Here is a 22,489-nt window from a genome sequence, read left to right as displayed (position 1 = left end):
GGCCAATGTAAGTGCACGCTTTATGGCACTCCTTGGGAGACTTCGGTGGAAGGAGGAGAGTGAATACACCATTGTTTTCCACAGTAAGGGACAGTCTGAAGCTGAAATGTAAATAAAATACCTGGGAAAAGTTGCATGCTGGATGCAGCTAACAAGGCAGAACACACTGCTTCCCTTAAGTGTTTTTATCAGTAAGTAGGTGCCATTCTGCAAAAACTTAGGGACTGAAATTCACTTTTATCTTCATGATTCTGTAGGTGAAGGCAGTTGTAGTTTTTAGACTACATATTTTAATCAAAGCCATTCAAGACATTTTCTTGGTATGTATTCTTCTGGTACAGGAAGTCTACAATGACTGAAATAAACTCTCTTATTTACAGCTATAGCATAATAGTTTTCAAAAAAAAAATCAGCCCTCCACAGAGAAGTTTAAAGCATTTCTTTTATTTAAGCAGAGTTATATTATTTGATTCTATTATTTAAAACAAAAAGGCTAACACCCATGATTCTCCAATATGAAAAGCCTATCTCTTAGTTCTTGATTTACAAATTACTTAGTACATGGACATTTAATAAATCCAGTTTTAAAGAGACGTAAGTTAAATGTGGATTTTTTTTTCTTTGCTAGACTGAGCTGCATGCAAAATACAAAGCTGCAAATCAGCTTGTGGCATCTTGATTTCACCATTTAAAATTTGTTTCTATCACATATAACTAAAATAACACAGCAAAACAGGTCTTCTTTTTCTGTGACAGTAAAGCAATGTAAAAAGTACTGAAATGTGCATGTTCTACCAGGTGTTTCTTTTAGTAAGACTCTTTCTTCAAGTGATTATATTTTCTACAGATTAAACAATGCCAAAAATATATGTCAGTACCTAGTTTTAAAAAAAACTTTGATCTCTTAAAGCACATAAACTGCCTTAATCTTCTGCTACCACCACTTGCTCTTGCTGCAGTGTTTACCTAAATGCAGTTCCTCATTGAGTGAATGAGCCAACCCCAGCCAGACAGCTGTCTTCTGAGATCCTACAGCACACGTATGTGTCTGCACAGAGCTGACAGGGTGCAAATGTTACCTCTTCTAGGGCTGTGTTTATTGGGAATTAGGAAAAATTTTCTACCAGAACTTTCTTGTTAGCTTGGAAATTAAGTTTGTTCTTTCAAGTGTCCTGTCCAGCACTCCCTGCAGTGAGGAATGGTTACTTCTACCTTGGATGAAGTTGAGGGCTGAAGATTGTTTAGGTTTTGATAAAATACAAAACAATCACCAAAAATGCTTGACTGTATTAAAAAAAAAGTTGCTTTAGATCTGGAGGTGTATCCCGTAAACACAAATATCAGAGCCTATCCTTTTCCCAGCCTCTAACATGAGAAAGCTCTTTGACAGACCAGTTTCTGCTCCTTGCAACCTCTGTGTAGTCCCAGGTTTGCATAGGCAAATAACTGCAGGCACTTTGTCCCTACCCATAGTATAGGCTTTGGTAGCTCCCAGACCATGAATGCTAGATCCCAATGAAATTCACAAGGTAAGGATGCCCAGCATTTATCTAGCAGGCACATTGTGATAATTTAGGTGATCTAAGTTTTCACCTTTAACACAGTATCATATTTCCTCTTTAGGAAAGGAAAAATAGATTTCATTTGTTGTGATTATAGAATATGTAAGGATGAAGATGATTGAGAGAGGCTGCTACTGTTGAGTCACTGACTGATTTATATTACTTGTTTCCATTTGCATTTGCTTAATGACCTGAAGAAGCTGAGCAGTGAGGTAAAAAGGTACATTGTTTTTCATGGCTTTTTTTCATGGAATGATTTGTGTATGGGGATAAAAAGATTGACTACTTCTGTTTGAATTCTTAAGGCTCACTTTAATGTCAATGGATTTTTTTAATAGAACTACCTGCTCTTTTTATCTTCTCTATTGCAGAAGACTAGAAAAACTAAAAAATAAATTAAAAGTGACATCCACCTAGCAAAAAATCCCTAAAGAAAAGGTATGCATTTGGGTTCTAAAAGTTTATGGTGTTGCTTACAGGAAGCTGACATTAAATGAAGCAGATAACAAGTTCATAAGAGTGCTGCTAAGCAGAAAACCTTAGATTTAGTGATTAAGGCAAGTAGTATCAGCTTACACAAAAGGTTAACGGGCCAAGGATATCAATCAGATTATTGAATACAAACCAGAGTCAGCTGGAGTCAGACATGTATGTGCAGCAGAAAACTATCTCTTAGAGTGGATTTGTATAATTTGCTGGTGACAGTTAGGATTTTTGTTAAGTCCCTTTGTCTAATAAAACTAATAAAAGAGCTGTGCTGGCCATTTTTAGGTAACTGACCTTTTCTGCATGTGCTCCGTCCTTATGCCAGACAATCTTGTACACACAGTCCCCAGCAATATATTATATATAGACCCTTTGCATAGGACATAGTCTCAAGCTAGGCCAGCAGAGGTTCAGACTGAACCCAGGAGGAATTTCTTCACAGAAAGGGTTGTTAAACATTTGAATGAGCTGCCCAGGGAGGTAGTGGAGTCACCATCCTTGGAGGTGTTTAAGAAATGACTGAACATGGCACTTACTGCCATGCTCTTGTTGACAAGCTGGTGTTCAGTCAAATATCAAATATCATTGGGACTCAAATATCTTAGAGGTGTTTTCTAACCAAACAGATTCTGTGATTCTGCAACATTCACCGTCAGAACAAATTTCTACTCTTTATCTGACCTGTGAAACAAATCATATTCAGGGCTTGTTTTCACAGGAAATTTGTTTGAAAGTATTGCCATTTAGCTTCATCTCCAAAATGATAATTTAGCATTTTGGAAAATAACCCAAACAGTCCCTGATAGCATATTTCTCCAGGAGGACAACACTACAGGGAAATATAATAGATAACCTCTTTGGGAACAGGCTTATATTTGTCTCTTAGACAGGCTTGTATTTTCTTTCTTAGAAACCCATTTTAGAAGCCACAAATGCTTATGAAGAGAGCTACATAGCTAAAGACAGGTTGTTAATGACCATGAATGTTAACAGCTGTGAAGTTATCTTCTAGGATTCACACACCTAAAACATCCCACTCAGTTAAAAATGCCCTTTTCTCCCTGCTTCTGCAGAAGTCATCACATATATTGTAATACAATCCCTTCAATAAATTTATGTTTAAAAATGGGGAGTGAGCAGCACACAGACACTTGGGTCCTGGACACTACACACTGTTACCTTCTATTTTCTGGAAAACTCACCTCTGCATTGAGTTACAGCCTGGTAAATGGGCACTTTCCTCTCCCAGTCCTCTGTGTGCTGTACATTTAACAGCTCCATACATTGGTAGTCCAGGCACTCAGAGGAACTGCCCACATACAGTCGTCATTGAAAGAAAAAAAGCTGCACTTATTCTTTATCCTACTTAATGTTGGTGGAAGGTTTCAAAGATTTGAAGTCAGTTGTCTGAACCTGGGAAAAACTCCTAATTGAAAAAGGAGTGATCATAATGATGTTGGAAAATTATCCTGCTGTGTACAGAAGGCACTCTGTGGCAGAGAGGTGAAAGTTCAGGTATTTCAAACACTTGAAGTCTTGGCAGCTTGACTTCAAAAAATCTGTATTATATAAAACTTTTTCTAATGCGTCCTATTCATGTGTCTGCAGCTTGTGGCTCAATCCATAAGAGCTTTTCTGTTTTCCCAACCCAATAAAATTTTAAAATGTTCATGTGGACAGAAGAGCAGGCTCAAGAAGAGGATGTTCATTGAGACATAACTTCTATTCCATGTTAATAGCTGTCTCTGAAACACATGGAAAAAATTAATTTAGCAATTAATTGAAGGTATGACTTGACAGTCACTAAATCTTACAGGAACTCAAAGTGAAAGTTCCCTGGAAGCATCACAGGCTGAAGGGGATATCTGCTCTTCTCCCACATCTGTAAGAATTTTCTGTGTGGACCTAAAAGCAGCCACTGTTTCTGCTTCCTCTTTCCCCATCCCATTCAATCTTCCTGTTACAGAAATTAACATCACTTCTGTGTTTCACTGCAACAGTCTCCTGCTTCTCCCCACCCTGCTGCCTTTTTTCTCAACAACTTTTGAAATCACTACATCATTCCAATCAGATTTGACATAGAGGCAGGAATTACATGGACATTAAATCCTAAATAAGGACAAGAGACAAAGGGTGTAAGTTGAAGTACAGAGTATTACATTTAAATGCAAGATATTTTTTTCTGTAGGGACAGTTGACTTACGGGAATAGGCTGCCCACAACTGATGGAGTCTCCATCTGTGGGGATTCAAAACCCAACAGCACAATCTTTTCCTGCTTTTGAGTAGGACTAGACAAGCTCCAGAGGTATTTTTCTACCTCAGCTATTCCATGACAAAGTATGGTTGAGGAGCTGTATCCAGCTCCTGAAGCTACTGTTGGCCATCAGCAGCTGAGAAGCTTTGGGGTTCACTGGCTTCCTTGACAGCTGAAGAATAGTGCCCAAAGTTATGACTGGCTAAATTCACAGTGTCAGGCCATCCCAGCTCCAAGTACTTCCTTCCCAGCAAGAAGACCCTGCAAGGATAGGTTGGAAATGTGAGAATGTGGGACTTCCTCATAGTGAATAGTGGGAACTACCCTACCACCATGAGGGTGGGTAGAGAACACATGAAAGGTGGGAAATTTGCACGGGAATGAAGGTGACCACTGAAAGACATCCAACTGCAGTGACTCTCTGTGACTAAAAGTCTAACAGTTAATTTGCATGGAGATTGTTAGTATAACATGAAAAAAACCCAACTCCCTTTAATTATTTCAAATTCAATACACTTAGCATGTCACTGAGCATTCCCTTGTTCATAGATGGACATTGGCTACCTTTGGAGTACTATGTTTTTTTTGGACTTGGAGCAGCTTGTATCCTCTTAGTCATACCCTCTTAGAGACAAAGCTCTGAATGTTTTTGATGTCTCTCAAAGTAAGAATGTTTCCATTCCCTTAAGCAGTCTTGCTTCCCTGCCCAGAATCTTGCTTTATTTCTTCAATATCCTTTCAAGATGGAAGTATTGCTCCCTTACACAACAGAATCCCAGGTTTAAATGGTCACTGTTCCATTCTTAGCATTGTTTGCTCCTCTTGCCTGCAGCTGTTCTCTGAGCTGTGTCAGTGTACTCCCATCATCTGAAATGCATTTCAGACATTGAAGCAGAGCTGCTCTTTCTGCTCCCTTACAAAACAGCTGGGGAGAATACTCTCAAAGCAGGCAAATGCAGGAAGTGTTTCAATAAAGCTGTAATCATTCCAGGGTGAAATTTCTGGAAATGTTCAAGGCCAGATTGGATGGGGCCCTGAGCAACCTGATCTAATGGGTGGAATCCCCGCCCATGGCAGGAGGGTTGAAACTGAGTGATCTTTAAGGTCCATTCCAACACAAGCGTTTCTGTGATTCTCTTCAGGAGCAGGAAGATGTTGTTTGAGGTTCCCTAGAATCAAGTTAAGTGCTTTGCTGAATTCACAGCACAGAGAGATGATTCTTTGCAAAAGCAAAGGAGCACAACATTAAAAACAAGCTGATTGATTAAACTTGTTTTCACTTCATAGGCAAAGCTATCTGGCATAAATTTAAAGAACCTGCAAAAGAACAGTTGTCAATGGCCAACAATTGCTTGTCTTCACAGGCTAGCTTAGAAAGTAATAATCTTTATAAAGATGAGCAACTGTCAAACACGAAAATTAAAGGGAGGTGTGCATTTTTTTAATCACTGCTGATCCGATTTTACTTGGGAAATCACAAGGTCATAAAGGCACATAAGCTTTGACCTAACTGCTTGACCATCACCCTACTTGTTTTACAGACTGCAGTACTTGTGCTAAAAACCATTTTTCTTAGTCCTCTAGCAGAAGCATAAGCAGCAGTGCAACACAGTGGCTTGCTGCCGTCAGCCCTAAGGCCATGACACATATTAGCACTGGGAAGGAACCAAAGACTGCTCACTCCAGGTGCAAGAGGTTCCTTTGGAAGTCATGAAAGGTACTGGTGTAAGGTATCTACCACCCTTTCTGCTGAAACTATTCTCTTCTGAATTACAGAAATACTCACTAGCCCAGAGAGATTTCAAGTATGGCTGTGTAGGCCAGTGATTAGGAGGGAGGGGAGAGGGAAAAGGTGGTTTCAGTCATTGCAATAACATTCACTGGGGTAAAGGAGGAGTTGTCTGTATTGCCTTCTCATCCTTTTCCACATTCCAGCAATACCATAGTGTAACCTGTGGTGGAATCATCATCCCCAAAAGCATTCAAAAAATGTGTGATGTGGCACTTAGGGACAGGATTTAGTGATGGACCTGGCGGTGCTGGGTTAACAGTTGGACTCAATGATCTCAGAGGTCTTTTCCAACCTAAATATGATTCTAATTCTGGTTTCTGGGCATGTGAACACCTTACATGATAGACTCAAGTGTGAGGTTCTTAGTGAATGTGGAGGAAGAAGAAAAAATAACTTTTGCAGAAGGACCGTGGTGACAGAGTTCTGACTATAATCTCAAAGTCTGCCAGTGGGATAATCTTATCCCCTTGAATTTTTCTCTTCACTGGTGTGACAGTTTTCCAGAAGAACTTTATTTGGCCTGTGACTTTTCCTTCCCACCATGTGACTGAATATGCTGTGCAATGTGCTTTCACCACAGCTGCTGATTTCAGCTGATAAGGAGAACAAGGACATCTAAAATGACTGGCATAGAATGGAAATCACAAAGCAGCATTAAGGCTTAGTTTACAATAACAAGCCTGCAAGTAATAATGAGCAGAGTCATGATTTTAACAAAGGTTTTTATTTTCCAAGACTGCATGTTACCGTCTATCTTTCTTCCCAAAGAGGGATAATTTATGACTGGTAAGGCTCATATATTATATAAAGATGACCGATGTAAAAAGCATGACTTCCAATTGATTGCTTCCAAAAATGTCTTTTAATGTAAAGTATTTATCACTCTCTCTTGTGTAAAAATGCAGAAAGCAGCTGTATGCCTACTGGGAAATAACAAGATATGCTCATTAAGGACAGCACAGTCTTTGCTGTCTCTTAAACAATAACCCATGTGGTCCTTCCCTCCTCTGTCAACATACCTATCTCTGTCGCTGCTGCACTATCCACAGCTTCTCCTGTTTCTTCTTCTTTTGTTTCAGGCCCTTCACTTACTGTCTCACTGAGCAGCTCAGTTTCCACCTGTTCTCCCGTCTCACCTGGGAATGGTAACCATGGAGATCAAATTAGGATCCACTGAGAAAAGCACCAAGTGCCCCAGCTCTTTTCTGTAGACCTGATTTTCATTTGTCAGCCCTCCAATGCCCCTTACCAAGGTACCCCCTGAATTAACCCACAGAGAACAAACAGGATGATCCCAAACTTTTCATCATCCAGCTATATGTTGCCTCATGTGCATGAGGTTCTCCTAATGCTTTCACAAAACCCCCTTGATGCTTTATCCAAAGGAAATCATGAGTACTATTTCTGTTCAAATTATTTTTCCTGGATTTTATTTCATATATGTTTTATTTGCAATTGGAACAAAACAGAAATAGAAAACATGGTAATGTGCAAGTCCGGCTAAAACTCTGCCTTCCCGGGGAAGCTGCTGCCTAACTCATTTCCTCACGTAGCTATGAAAGCATAAAGGAAAGCAAAACAAATGCTAAGTATCATATGTACCATAGCATAAAAGTAGAAAATCCCTTCTTCATCAGATGCCTCACAGAAAGAGAATGCATACAAGTTAAGATATTACTTCTACCTTGGAAGTAATAGGAGCAAAACTCTTTTCCCTGAACGCTTTGTCCACCTGGCCTGCACGCATCGCTTGGTGCTTAAAGCCCCACAACTCATCTTCAGCCAAACAGACAACTGTGAACATGTTTCCACTGACAAGAGGTGACAGCACAAGGTGCAGGGCATGCTGCTCTGCCTCCAGCAATGCCCTGAGGCTTAGAAATGGTGAATAATGAAACTGGAGTTTGCAGCTGGGCAAGACGCGTTTAACAGGTGAGCAACCTGTCATTTATTGCTTACATAAAATGAGGCTTTATTCCAAAGGATAGATGCCCATTTTATGTAGGAGACAAAATTCTTTCATGAAGAGACACAGGAGAGGACAAAGCAATCCAACCACCATGCTCAGCTAGTGGGATGCAAAGAGTGATCTCTATTCATATGGCCAGTTAAAGACATACAGAGCAAAGCCACGGGGCTAGTGATAGTGTGTAACTGGCTCTGAACTTCACACAGATCAGCCCTTCTGCACCTTGCACTTCTTCCAGGCAAATGTGGAGTGAGGAAACCGAGAAATACTCTTCATGCGCTTCGCCTGGCTATTCCCTGAAGAAGAGCTACCCCAGGACACATCTGATTCTGTACTGAGCTACTTTGTATCATTTAGGAGAAAACTGATTCCTCCTGTGACGTGCTCATCTTCTTCATGTACAGTCCAGGTCCTCTGGGCACTACCTGAAGGATGAGCATAGCCTGCAATTTCCAGGAAGGAGTGAACCTCCTGCTAAAGGTCCCTCCACAGCACTTGGAAAGAGCTGCCATCTCAGACACCACTGCTTCCTCACAGCCTCTCTATCCACCCAGTGATCTCTGAGCATTTCTAGAAAGACAGCCTTATGTCTCTCCACTACTACTTCTACTCTGCTTGTCTTGTAGCCAAGCTTCTAGGACAGACTGGATATGCCAAGCAGGCTTCAAAGAGATGCTTTTTCTTCTAAATCCAAGCGTGCACCCTTCAGCTTTATGTGTGCAAGGACAGTTGCTTTATAATTAACACATGTGACTAAGGAATCCAGCCTTTGGGCTGTGCAAATATTAAGAGGAACGTGAGCTACCCAGCGACACAGTGTTTTAAATGAGGAGTATGGTGGGACATTTACCTGCTAAGAACAGAAAGGATATGAAATGAAGTAGCAAAGATGGAAATGCTAAATAAATTTATTACAGCTTGGACTTGTAAACCTGAGGCTTCCCCAGCCACATTCTTCTATGCCTTACATTGTACAGACTCTCTGGACCAAATTGTGACTCCAGAAACTCATTTGAGGCTCTTAGTAAAGTCAAAAGGACCCATGCAGAACTCCCTGGAGACAAATTTTGGTTTCCTGAATTTATGAAAGCACAAATATTACCCTCAATGAGGTGGTCCTCTTCAGTAATGTGTACTTTCTCGACAACTTCCACTAGAGAGGTGTCACTGCCCTCTACCAGCCCACTGTCCTCTGCTGGTCCTGGTGATGGTGCCTCAGCATCTTCTCCCGGTGCTGGTGGTGAAGGTCCCCTGCTCTCCTCTCGCCACACAGAGGGCAGCTCAGAGCTCTCCTCTTCTCCTGCAGGCAGGGGCTCAGTGCCCTCCGGCTCCTCCCTCTTACTGACCAAATCCGTCTTCCCCTCCACTACCAGGATCATGGCTGGAGCCTCCTCTCCTGGCAGGTGCTCGCCTGGGCTGGTCTCCTCAGAGGCAAGGCTCACATTCTCCATTTGGTCCACCTGGGTTTGGTTAGCTACAGTTTCATGATCATCTACAGTCGGGGTGTTTGCACCTGACGATGCTTTTAGTTACAAGGAAAGAAAAAAGAAAATTACAGATAATTAGTGAGTGGGCTGGATGACAACTAAACCCGCAGTGAACCACACAAGCACTACCTGTCACAGAGCTCCCTCCTGGCTATGGATAATTCTCCCTCACAGGTCTGCTGCACATATCCACACATATCCAGTAGAGGATGGTGCTCTCTCACATTAAAAAAAAGTTTTCATTTGAAGTATACAATATATTTTTATATGAAGAGAGTGGACCTTTTTGCAACTCATTGTTCTATAACATTTTGCCTTATGAATCTGAAGCGTGCAGGTGGTTTGCTGGTGATGTGACACTGCAAGGGAGCACCTTTTCCTGTCCCAAACCAATCACAGGATCAACGTGGGGAGTGTGAGGGAGTTGCTGTCCTGGGCTACATGTGAGAAGTTCTGGTGGTACCTTCCAGTTGGCTGAATAAAAGCCCAGAGGATGAGCAGTGCTCACTTCTTAAACAAAAACCACTTTGTCTGTCTTTTTCAGTACTAAACTACCATTCATAGTATGATTTGTCTAATAAAAAATTCAACAACAAGAAGCCTAAGCAAATTAAAACTTCCTCTTCTTTAATCTTTCATCAGCTTACTGGCTAGTAAAGCAATGGGTTTTGGCAGAAAAAATTTATGAATAAAGAACTGACAAAATTGCTTTGACAGGTATTTAAGGATAAAAGCTGAAGACTCAAAATAAGCTATACCTACCTATCAGACTGACTTACTAACATTCTAATTAAATTCAGTTTGACAAGATCTTGTACTTAACCTTTTCCTAAAGAATGCCAGGATGAAACAAACACCTGGTAATTCATGCATGAAATCTGTTTATATAATAATTACAAAACTGGAAAACTGTATTTTCTCAGAAAATTATGATTGCAGTGTCAAAGCCAGTAAGCAGGACCATATGATACTGTTCATAGATGAACACATCTATATATGTTCATAGAGACACAGATGATCAGAAAAAAAAATGGCAATATACCCTGCTCTTAAAACATCTGCTTGAATACTGCTGCTCTTAAAGTAACTTTATGGTTCTTTTGAGACATTCAAACAAAACAACTCCCCAGCAAGTGTCACCTGGTCAGCATGTGCCTACAGACCCTGGGAAGGATGGCTAAGATAGAAAAAGAGCAAGAACTGGGAATCTGGACTGTTGAGACAGACAGAAAGCCACTTTTACTATGAGACAGATAAAATCTCATTTGTCCCAGGAACTGTAAAACCATCCAAGTTCCAACCAACCCCTCCAAATCCACAGTAGTATGGCAATTTATAATGCAACTCAAACAACAAGAGGTAAAGTCAGCTATGTGTTTTGGACCACAGACCCCCTCCCAGGGCAGAACCCTGCCTCCGACAGCTGCTGAGCGGCAGGGGAAAGGGCAGAGGGTCCCAGCCCACAGGGCTGAGTGTCAGTTCATCAGTGGAATTCCTCTGTCAACCTGTTCAAGCCCTTTTCAATCTGTTTACACTCAATCTCCACTATGACCAATGGCAATGAGGGCTGCAGCCCGCTTACATCCCCTGTAAAACACATCCTGGCTGGTTTTAAGCCTGCTGCTCATCATTTCATCAAGTGGCAGTTCTTGAGTTATGAGAAATAGCTAATATATTTCCCTGATTACCTTCTCTAGATCTCTATCACACCTTGTCTTCCAGGCACTCCTTTTCCTAAAATGAAGCTCAAGGTGAAACAGATACCCAGTCAGAAAAGAGTGAGTAAATCTTAAACTTAAGCTACTCTAAGCAGTGATTAAGAACACAATGTATGCTCAGAGACCAGACATTTATCTTTTCACATTTTTATTTTTCATCCCTTTAGACACTTTTCATGCCTTCACCTTGCTCAGTGCCAGATGGACAGGGAGTATTTAAAACCTATAGACAGAAACAAATGAGCCATGAAAATTAGCATGTTACACAAAGTTTTTAATTCATGTTAGCAGTAAAGGAAACAATTCAAATGTATTATTACTAGGAATCACTAGGATTACTAGGAATCTCCTGCAGCTCCTATAAACATTAGCCCTATAACTTCCAGCTACCCTCTCTTCATCAAAATGTTTGATATAAATTGGATTATAAAATACTGCCATATAACACAAGATCTGCACTGCTGGAAAGCCTGGAAAGCATTCCTCTGCTCTCATCTGAAATGCAAAGAATTCCCTAATATGGAAAAAATAAATCCTCTCAGTAATCTGTTCAATACCTTTATCCTGAAGAAGAATGAACATCATGTGGCCGTCAACATTCCTAGGATTCCTTCTAGTTTTGCTTTATTTTTAAATTTAAAACTTTTATTTTCCCTGCTGTAGACAATTTCAGCTGGAGAAACAATGAAAAACACAGTGAATGTAAGTGAGCCATGGCTACAGTATTTTCCCTTTGCCTTCTTTCTTTCCTTTTGGAAAACCCTCAAAGTTTTGTGACTTACACATCAACAGAAGGATATTAAACACATTTCCCTCTATTAACATATTTAGAGAAGTTTTTTTTTTCAAATTCTCTTTTCTTATTAAATTAGAAAATTGTTAACGTATCTGGTTGGTAATTGCCCAATTAATGCAGCTGTTTCAGCTGTAAGTGCTAACGACACGTCATCCTTACCACGACATTAGTGTATGTATTTAGTACATTTCATAACCTATCCTGCCATGAACATGCCTTTATACAGAAAAAGTACTCAGAATAAATTATTTTGGCTGCTTCCTTGAGCGCTTCAGTGGTCCTGAGCGGGTATCTTTCAGTGGAGGATGGAAAGGCAGAGGAATTAGTAGATTGACCAGGTCAACGAGACAGCAGGTACACTATAAAGGGTTTCTGCTGATCCTTTTTGCAGATGTGTGCTTGCTCTGCAGTGGCACAGACAACACTCAGCCCACACAACCTGCTCTCCTCTCTGCAGTCAAAAACCACAGCACCACAAGACAACACACAATATATAAACCCATACAAAAAACATGGATGCTGCAGGCAGAGTAACAATAACAGATCTTAACTCAAAAATATAGGAAAGAAATGCAGTAAAATGAAATGCAAACAACTTTTCTGCATCTGCCTTCAAGACGTATCTTTCTGTTCTTAGAGAAGTGTTACCTAACCTTCCTTGGAGCAAAGAGCTAAATGTTGTGAATATGGAGACAAAGTTTTGTTTTACTTCCACTGAAGAACAAGGATATTCTTATAGAACATCCTACAAATATACTTTGCTCACAAAATTAGTCTGCTGTGACTTGAGCCAATTAAAACTACAGGAACATTGCCGATGTTGCACACTATGTCAGGGTGGATTTTGTAAGAAAAAGGAAGGATAATAAGGTCAGGTATTGCTAGTTCACTATTATTTTAAAGGGAGAAAGAAAGGCACCAGACTGATAAGGTACTACACAAAAAGACCAACAGCAGGACCTGTCTGGAAATTAAACAAACAAAAAAAAAAACCTGCGGACCTGAAGGGACTTAGGCATTCATTCACAAGAAACACAAGTTTCGAAGCCATCACTCACGCGGCGCAGTTCCCTCCACTGCGCGGACAGAATTAAAAGCCGAGAAAAGCCCGATGAGCTTCTGCCCCAGCGGGGTTTTTGCGGGACGCGCAACCGCGGCGCCTTCCCCGCGACGGGACGGGACGGGACGGGATCACCCTGAGAACAGCGCGACCCTGCACCCCAGAGAGCTCCGCGGGCAGTCCCCGCCCGGCTCCCCCGGCCCCGCTCACCCCGCAGCGGCGGCGGCTCCTGAGGGCGGCTGCGGGCGCTGCTGGAGCAGCCCATGGTGGAGCAGGGGCTCTGCAGCCGCTCCGACGGCCGGGTCGGGTCGGGTCGGGGCGAGGCGCGGCTGGCGCGGCCACCGGGCAGCACCGACCGACGGAGGCGGCGGAGCGACCCCGGCGATGGAGCCTTAAACACTCCTCTGGCACTCAGCCCGGGCCGCTGCCGCGGCCGTCCCTGCCCCGGGGCGGATTTCTGCGCTGTGCGCGGATGCCACAAGGTGTGAGTGGCAGCAGGCGGGAAGGGACTGCAGGTCCGTGTGCCCCAGAGTTTAACCCTGCGGTGTGCACGTAAACCTCGCTAGCAAGCTTTGAGCCACGTTAGCATCGAGTAGAGGAGACCCGTAGGCAGGGCAAGAGGGTTCAGACCTGCGCCGGGGGTATTAGACGGACTTGGAGGCCACGGCGATGTTTGGCGGTGTGTGAATGTGGCTGAACCTGAGAAGCTGAGCCTGAGGGTGTGAGGTTTCTGTAGGGAACTCCAGCCCAGACAAGGGGAGAGGAGCAGCAGGGCTGGGTTATCTGCACTGACGGTGTAAGTGGTGTGGGCATCCCGGGGAGCTGTGCTCCTACACACACAGGAGCCACAGCCTGGCTGCCAGCCCTCCCTGCACACAGGGACAGCTGCAGGATGCACCCGTGGCACTGGGAGAGACGGACCTCTGGGGTCTCAGCAGCTCGGAGGCGAGAAGGAATACCTGACTTGCAGAGTCCTCGGGGCTCAGCAGCCACCTGTAACATCCTTACCACCAGCCTGAAAGGTAAAATAAAGGTAACACGATTGTTATATTTGCATATAGGCAAATCAGCAGATGTCCAGGAAAGTTGAGGTGGCCTAAAAACTTCCCAGAGAAAAAGAACGAAGAATCTTTGCCACACAGTTGCTTGCATAAGCAGATAATGTATTTATTGCACCCAACACATATTTGATTATGTCAAATTTAGACTAATCACGCATTCTTCTAAATGAACATTTTTTATCCACCTAGAAACTTATCCACACAAATCATATTATCTTTGGATATTTGTCCAGGGTTTGTGATGTTCCACAGCCAAGGTAGAGCAGTAACAATAACTCAGATAATTTCTGCAATAGTTTCTCCTTCCTCAGTTTAAGTTAATTTTCAGGATGCTTTTAAAAAACAACAGGAAAAAAAGTCCACTGTAAGCTCTCTAGATTTCTCTGTGGCTAAGACTTCTATGAGACAGTAGACACTGAAATAGTGGTAACTAGTATTAGCAAAACGTGTTGCACTGTGACAACAAAAGCAGAAGTGCAAGGCTTAGCAACTTAAAAAGTAATTTCAGAAATATTTAACATCCATGCTGCTGGTGTGAACTCCTGACTGCTGTGGTGGGAGTGGGGTCAGTTCCCTACACAGCACATGGGGGTTCCCAGTATGGCATAGATGAAGACATCAGGCATCCCTCTGCTCTGCTGCCACAGGGAGGAAAGTAGAATTGTCTGTGACTGTGAAGCAGTACTGACAGCTGAGGAAGCCTGATGTGCCAAGAAACATACCCACCTGATATCCCACCTTTCTTCTGTGATCTTTCAGAGAACAAAGTAAGGAGGATGGGCCACCAGGACAGGCTCATCAAACACTGGGCACTGAGGAAAATAGAAGAGGGAAGGCTACATTCAGTTAATTATCTTGCCTGCTGAGTTTTGTACCTGCTTCCCTCTGTGTCCTAACCAAAGGGCAGAGTGCACCTACCATCCATCTTAAACGGCAGTGAAAGGAATTCAAGGTTTACAAGGCCAGAGAGAGGGAACACATGTGAGCATGTATTGGCAGCAAGGCTCAGCACGGGGCTGCTCTGTACTTCATGTTCTTTAATAGGCCTTGGATGGGATACAGAAATAGAAATGAGAACCCAAGGGCTGTTTGGCAGGTGACTCCCACAAACACTAGATAACAATGTCATCGTCTTCCCTTCTCCCACAAGTGAAAGATAAGTTGCATCTTTCCAGGAGGAAGGCTGGACACAACAGAGCCAGTGCTGGAGCTGGACACAGGTAGGGCTAGGTGGGACAAGGCTGCATCTCAGGGTGTGAGCTGGATTGCCACAGACCAGGACAGGCTTGGACAAAGTGTGCCCTCTGCAGAGCGTTGAGCACCAACATTCCCATGGGATAATGACAAGCTGCCTCTCTGCCACTCTCCTAACTGCTAGGAGCACAGGATTGTACAGAGCTTGTACAGAGTCACAAAGAAATTACTGCAAGTGATCCAGTGGCTGCAGCGTGATGCTGGCAGATGAAAATCCTTAGTAGGCTTCCCATCCCGTGCCCTTCCCTGGGCAGGGCGCCTCTCCACAGATTCTCTGCCTCCTCTAATCTGAACCACACTGATACTGCCCCAAATGAAGGCAGTACCAAAGCAGCTAAAAAAAAAACCCCTTTTAACAGCACCTAAACAAAAAAATTATATTGAACTAGTTATTTTTACAAAGGAAACCTATTTTATTCAGGAATAATAATTGGGAAATTAAATGTAAACTATGAGTGTTCAGGGATAGCTGTATTTCCAGAGGTTAAGCAAAAAGTACCTATGACCACTTATATACAATCAGCTGTACACTTCCAAAAGCAAGCTTCACAAAGATTTCTCTAAGGCCCTGGAAATTTTTAAGTTCTCCAGGCCAGTACTACATGAGCAAACTTGTTGCACTCATTCCAGAGCTCACTAGCTGTTGAAAGTTTTAAATATTTTAGATATTCCTACTGCAGATATTAAATTTATATCTATTTTCTGATAGTCCCAAATCCTGGGACATTCCAAATCCCAGAGACATTTCAAAACATTATATTAATCAAGAGTTTTCTTTTTTGTGATCCCTTTTCTCAGATATTTGTCTATTCTGTACAGAACAACCAATACCTAAACAAGTAATAAAATACTTGAAATTGTTTATTGTGTCAAGTAATTCAGGCCAAATGCTCCACTGATCCAAATATTTGTAGCTCCATTGAAGGCTGTTCTGTGATGCTGATTTATGACCTGCAGAGATCTGCCTTCTGAAATGGCTTTTTTTTTTTTTTGGCCTGGGATAGCAATGACCTTGAAACTTAGCTCCTAGTACATGCCTTGTAATTTCCTGGAATCTGAAGATTTTCTCATCAAACTAATTACTATCTTTAGTAATTACTTCATGTGGATTTCTGCACAATTTGGCCCTTAGAAAATGCAGTTTCTCATTGTGCTGGCACCGTATTTAAGCTGGCTACACATACAGGTATACGAATGTATGTATTTATAAATGTATATATTTGTATGTGCATACACACATACTTCTTATCATGCTTTTACTGGCTGAAAATCTATCTAGGTCTGCAGATATCCAGGTATTCACAATAGGCAGTACTCAAGGTTTTCCCTGTACCCTAATGAGATAACCTCTCTGCACTTGACCCATTTTCCTCCACAACTCCTTTCTTTCTTTCCCTCCTTTCTCATAGTAAAGCTGCTGCAAGGGTGGCCGAGGATTCTCATTCAGATCTAGTGAACCTGTGCCTTCCTGGCATTCCAAACTCCCAGTGATCTGAAAAAAAGAGCTGTATTTGTCTGCCTGACAATACAGGGGATAGTTCAGTGCACGACCCTGTGAAAATCAGATGAACATGTTTGCATCTGCTGTAAATGCAATGATTATCAGAGAACACAATCTGTCACTTTTAATAGCCCTGATGTGCAAAAGTAGAGTATAATGGCTGCAGGTGCTCACACAATGTTGTTGTGTAATTTTGCAGAGACTTGACCAGACTATAAATCAAAGTGGGACTGTATTTTTGCATAGTTTCATCCTATAAAAATAGTATATTCTGTTCATGTTGGTAAAATAAAGATATAGGCCTAGTTTGTCAAAAGATCAGTTTGCTTTTTTGAATTGAATCTTGTTGTTCAGGGTTAGCATGTGACCTGTGGCACCTGAAGGATGGCTGTGGACACACTGACCCTCTTGCAGCAGCTTTACCAGAGGTTACAATTTGAAAGCCTTCTGATTCACACCATGTCGCTGTTGAGCAGCTAGCAGAGTAATGAAGGTACCAGTTCTCAGTGGCAAGAAGGAAAGACCTTTATTGTTTTGATTTCATCATATATATAGAGTATTCAAAAGTCACTCAGATTGGTCGGTTAGAAGCCTTCCCCAGGCCTGATTGGCCAGGCTTGCACCGTCCAAGTTCTGGGACACTGTTCCAATGACATCCAAATTTTATCTTTATTTACAAAACACAAGAAAATTCTCATGGGAAAAGCCTGTGCTAACCACAACACCACACAGCATTTCCTGGAGCTTTCATGGTATCGAGTCAGTACCTGTTACCATCTCAGACACCTGGCAGCTCTGACAAGGAGCAAGTCCTGAGTTCTACCATTGCCTACTGACACTCAGGGAAAGGTGCTAAGCAGGGGTACAAATTCAGATGTTCCTTTGTATCCCTGGCTGCCAGAGTGATCCCCATTTTCTCTCAGCATCAGCTGTGCTGCCACTTCAGCTCTATAAAGACCTCAGAAATTCAGAGAATTTAACAGAATTATCCATCCCAGGCTGTACCATAGGGTGCCCATGTACCGCTCATTTTTCAGACTTCAGAATGATTTTTTTCTCATTCTTCTCTTTCTCTTTCCAACCTTTTCTCTCAGTTAACTATACACTGTCTACAACAGCACATGTAATTAGCACACATACCTGTTCTCTTGGTACCTCATTTTACTCTTCATTGGATTTTCCAATGAGCAATGAGGAAAGCTGATGATGTTATTACCACTGCATTTGTGGGGGTGGTGCTTGGGGTTCTGTAACACAGAGAAAAAGTTGCTTTGGGATTTCTCCACAGAAGGCATGCTATGTGGATGAGACCATATCTGCAGTATGTCCAGTGCTGACTCCTTGCAGCCAAACTACTGCAAGAGATACCATGGGTGAAACTGGCCAGCTCCAGCTGTGAGGGAAAACCCATGAACTTGCTTGTCTCTCCTCAGGTATGCTTAATCCAGGCACCAAAGCTTGTTTGCTGATACGCTGGCATTGATGTCAGTGCTGCTGCAGGAGCTTCCCTGACTTCCCTTTCCTAGATACAATGAGTTGGTTTCATTCACCCAAAATGATGAAATGGCTTTCTAATTTTTGGGACATATCAGTGCTCCACCAGTGACTTTTCTCACAGTGCTTCCACTCTCCTAATTCATACCTCTAACTGGTGCTTTCTTACACAACCTTGACAGCATTTTAGTGGGGAAAGTGGTGAAAGAACTTCAAGATCACTGCTCTCTGGACTAAGTTCTCTCTCCATGTTGGAAACCCCACTCCTGCCCTCTCACTAGGCAAGCACAGAGTAAGGCCAGGGTGAAAGAAGCAGTAGGGGAGGAGGAATGGTCCTGCATTCCCCAAGTAACTCTGCATTCCCTGCATCTTCACAGCCAAACTGAGCATCAGCCCACAAAGCCCCTGAGCCAAAATAATACCTGACTCAGCCTGAGAAGGAGTTAACCTTCCTGGCTGAGCATGGTGGGGCAGGCAGAGGGGCTGGATGACATCCCAGTGCCTGCTATTAGTGCTGGGAGAAGTAACACTGCTTTTCCTGAGGTTGCCAGCTGCTCCCTGGATCTCTCCACCTTGAGACTTGTTTGTTGGAGATGGAGACATTGTCTGCTGCTTCCCTGCCTTTCTTTTATTTCTGCTGTATCACGGCCTCATTGTGGAGGGGAGCTCCAGATCCCCTGCTGAGGGTGCCTGGGTGCCAAACTCTGCCTGATGTGCCTTACCCCAGTCCTTAATTCCCAAACAACTGCTGTCATGGCCCATTCACTCCCAGCTGCTGTTTTTAAACAAAATATTGGCTGTATAACATTGTTTAAGGAATTTTGGTAGGGCCAAAGCCTTTTCTTTCTTCTAGTGTAATTTTCATCTGACTTGCAGTGGCCCTTTGTCTTTATAAAGGACCTTTTATGACCACAGACCACCAGGAGAGGCCTCCACAGAATGGAGATTTGGGGTTGAGAGACAGTAGTGCCCACTTCTGCATGTATTCCCATCGCCTCTGCCCCAATATTTACTCCACCTAGATTTAGGGGCAGAATCTGGGGTCCAATGCCAAAAGCATCTGCCAGAAAGTTCTTTTGGAAATGCAGAGATTTTTAAAAGTACATTACTGGAAAAAGCTAGTTTTATAAACTGCTAAGGAAAGTACTGTGTTCTCTCCCTACCTGAGCGGAGGTTGCAAGGGTACCCTTGGAAACAGCTCCCTCTCCCGGAGCAGTGCATGGCTCCCAAATCTTGCAAGGTAACATAAAACATGGAATAGTCAAAAGGAATGGTACTGAGGACTTCACGAGGCCCACGAGCTTTATATTCCCTTGCCAGGAATTTCAACAAGCAAAAAAAGACAAATGATTCACCAGACCAGAAACAACTGAGCAAAAGTATAAATAGTTAAAAGCAAAGTCACAGTTTGATGGGGAATAACAGCAATGCACCTGAGGGCTAGGACAAGGGGAAAAAGAGGAACAGGGAAACAAAGAGACATAGAATAGAGTTTACTTTTCAGTCACCAAAGAAAAGAAAAATTTGAAGTAGACTTCAAAATTGATTTAATTATACTCTGTAAAGGGATAGAAATTTTTTTGTTTCAATAAAAGAAATTTGACTATAGAGACACATCAGACTGTAACATTTTTTATTATTATTTACGTATTACATACATCATTTATGTGCTTCATATAGACATTATTCCCAAAGAACTTTACCTTTAGAGATGGACCAATTTCTGGGTTTCATTTGGGATATTTCAGCTCCACTTAAGTTGGGTAACATTTTTTCTAACCTATGTTTATCTCATCTTTATCTCAGTGTTAGAAGTTTAGATGTTAATTTAGGTGCTTAAACTGATCTGTCAAGACCTAAGTTTGTTACCCAGAAAAAAATGGTTGGTATGATGGTTTGCATTTTGACCAAAAGCTGCCTGTCACTAAGAAAGTTATCCTGTTGGAAATATTTTGGTAAGGTCTGTGATCATACACCAGAAAAAAGTTAACATGGAGGTAGCCATGCCAGTAGAAGGGGACAGAAGTATATTGCTTTAAATTACTTCCCTGACTTGAAATAAAATTTATTAATATAAGCATACTAGAAAAACTGAATGCAACAGGTTTAGACTTTACGTTTTAGTTTGTTTCTCTGTATTTCATATGGGTAAAGGCACCAAACTTCCTAAGGCAAATAAGACAACATTTTGCCGTAATTTTGCTAACCTAGGTGAGTCTAGCAAAGCTCCAATGCCAGTTTTGTAATTTTATAAGAAATGTACATGCTGGGATGCTTTTCTGGTGCAGTGTCTTAAGTCACACAAAGTCACACCAGCAGCAGACCTGGTGTCCTGTGGATGGACCCTGAGCATCCTCTTGGGGGATGTCACAGGCAACCCCTGCAGCACACACTGAGCATCCACACCGTTCATCCCTGCAGGCACCTGCTGAGCTGGTGCCCTCTGCTCCTCCCTGTGCCAGCCTGGGGTGGTTGTTCTAGGATGGGCAGCACTGTGGGATCAAGCACAAATGTCCTCGGCCTGAAAATGGGAGCCTCATATTGCAGCCCTGTTCCCACAGTGTGGTGCATGTGTGCTCAGCGAGATGGTTTTCAAGCTGGTTGTTTCCAGAGTGCATGGGAGGCAGAAGGAGGCTTCCCAGCACTGTCACTCCAGCACAGTCATGGTCTGAGCTGGTTGGGGATGAGTCAAGGACACTACACAGCTGGTGGGAATGCACAGCCACCCCCCCAGCAAACCCGGGAGCTGCACTGAAGGTGCCCAAAGCTGAACGTGCTAATGCAGACAGCCTCGGGCCCAGGTCTATTTCCAAGCTCATTTCATGCTAGAAACCTGTGTCTCTGCTCAGGGTCAGCCTGGGGCTGTAGCCCATCGGGACAGGCCATTCATGCAGAACTGGGGGCCTGCCCGGGCCTGCCATGCCTGGCAGAAAGCAGATGCTACTGCTTTAGTGAGGCAAAGTGATCAGTGCTGATGGTAGAGACACAGCGTCAGACCACCACATGTGTCCCCTGAGCTGGTGCCTTGTAGTGCCCAAGAGATTTAATTTTAATCCATCCCATAAATTTCTGCATCAGCCCTGTATGAGAAGCGACAGTCCCCAAGGACACTGTCTTCTCTGTTGTGGTGATACCCCGCCTGAAGTACTGTGTTCAGCTCTGGGGTTCCCAGCCCACGAAGGACATGGACCTGTTGGAGCGAGTGCAGAGGAGGCTACCAAGATGATTACGTGGTGTACCACCTCTCCTATGAGGAAAGGCTGAGAGAATTGGGATTGTTCCGTCTGGAAAAGAGAAGGCTTTGGGATAACCTGATAGTGGCCTTCCCGTACCTGAAGGGAGCCTACAGGAAAGATGGAGAGGGACTTTATTTACAAGAGCACGGAGTGGTAGTGACAGGACAAAGGGGAATGGCCTCAAACTAAAGAGAGTAGGTTTAGATTAGATATTGGGAGGAAGCTCTTCACTGTGAGGGTGGTGAAGTCACTGGTAGAATTGCCGTGGATACCCCCCGATCCCTGTGAGGTGTTCAAGGCCAGGACGGCTTGGGCTCTGTGCAACCTGGTCTAGTGAAAGGTGTCCCTGCCCATGGCAGTAGCGCTGGAACCAGGTGAGCTTCAAAGTCCCTAGCAACCCCGGCCATTCTGTGGTTCCATGACGGGAGGCTCAGGCCGCTGGGGCTCTTCCCTCATCAGCGCCTGAAATCTCCCGGGAGTCTGTGATGTGGAAAACGCATTCAAAGCCGCTCCGCGGAACGGAGGGCAGGCGGTGCGGATGGGAAGGGGAGGGAGCCAGGAGCCTGACACAGACACCCACCGAGCCCGCCCCTCAGCCGGGCTCTCCCCTCAGCCAGCCTGCCCCTCAGCCGGGCTCTCCCCTCAGCCGGGCTCTCCCCTCAGCCAGCCCGCCCCTCAGCCGGGCTCTCCCCTCAGCCAGCCCGCCCCTCAGCCAGCCCGCCCCTCAGCCAGCCCCGCCCCTCAGCCAGCCCCGCCCACACAAAACAAGCCCCGCCCACACAGAGCAAGCCCCGCCCCGCCAGCTCAGCCCCGCCCA

At 43.5% G+C, this 22,489-nt stretch overlaps 1 protein-coding gene and 1 long non-coding RNA gene across 2 annotated transcripts; both read right to left on the bottom strand.

Moving 5' to 3' along the window:
• Nucleotides 1–1,787: 1,787 nt before the first annotated feature.
• Nucleotides 1,788–7,258, bottom strand: LOC146442274 (uncharacterized). Its single transcript, XR_014850212.1, has 2 exons — nucleotides 7,116–7,258; nucleotides 1,788–3,793 (listed from the first exon to the last, which is right to left on the bottom strand). It is a non-coding gene; the product is annotated as an uncharacterized LOC146442274 (long non-coding RNA).
• Nucleotides 7,259–8,607: 1,349 nt separating this feature from the next.
• On the bottom strand, nucleotides 8,608–15,224 carry LOC146442273 (uncharacterized). The gene is made up of 3 exons (XM_085053274.1): nucleotides 14,914–15,224; nucleotides 13,337–14,141; nucleotides 8,608–9,587 (listed from the first exon to the last, which is right to left on the bottom strand). Exons 2-3 carry the CDS (start codon nucleotides 13,389–13,391, stop codon nucleotides 8,977–8,979), a joined length of 666 nt encoding a protein of 221 aa, XP_084909400.1. The 5' UTR covers nucleotides 13,392–14,141; nucleotides 14,914–15,224; the 3' UTR covers nucleotides 8,608–8,976.
• Between the last annotated feature and the right edge of the window lie 7,265 nt (nucleotides 15,225–22,489).

Source organism: Lichenostomus cassidix, chromosome 2 (genome assembly GCF_008360975.1).
Source record: "Lichenostomus cassidix isolate B80296 chromosome 2, HeHo_3.0, whole genome shotgun sequence".
In the NCBI taxonomy this organism is placed as follows: Eukaryota; Metazoa; Chordata; class Aves; order Passeriformes; family Meliphagidae; genus Lichenostomus; species Lichenostomus cassidix.
Note: the sequence above shows the minus strand (reverse complement) of the source record. Positions and strands in the feature narration are given on the sequence as shown.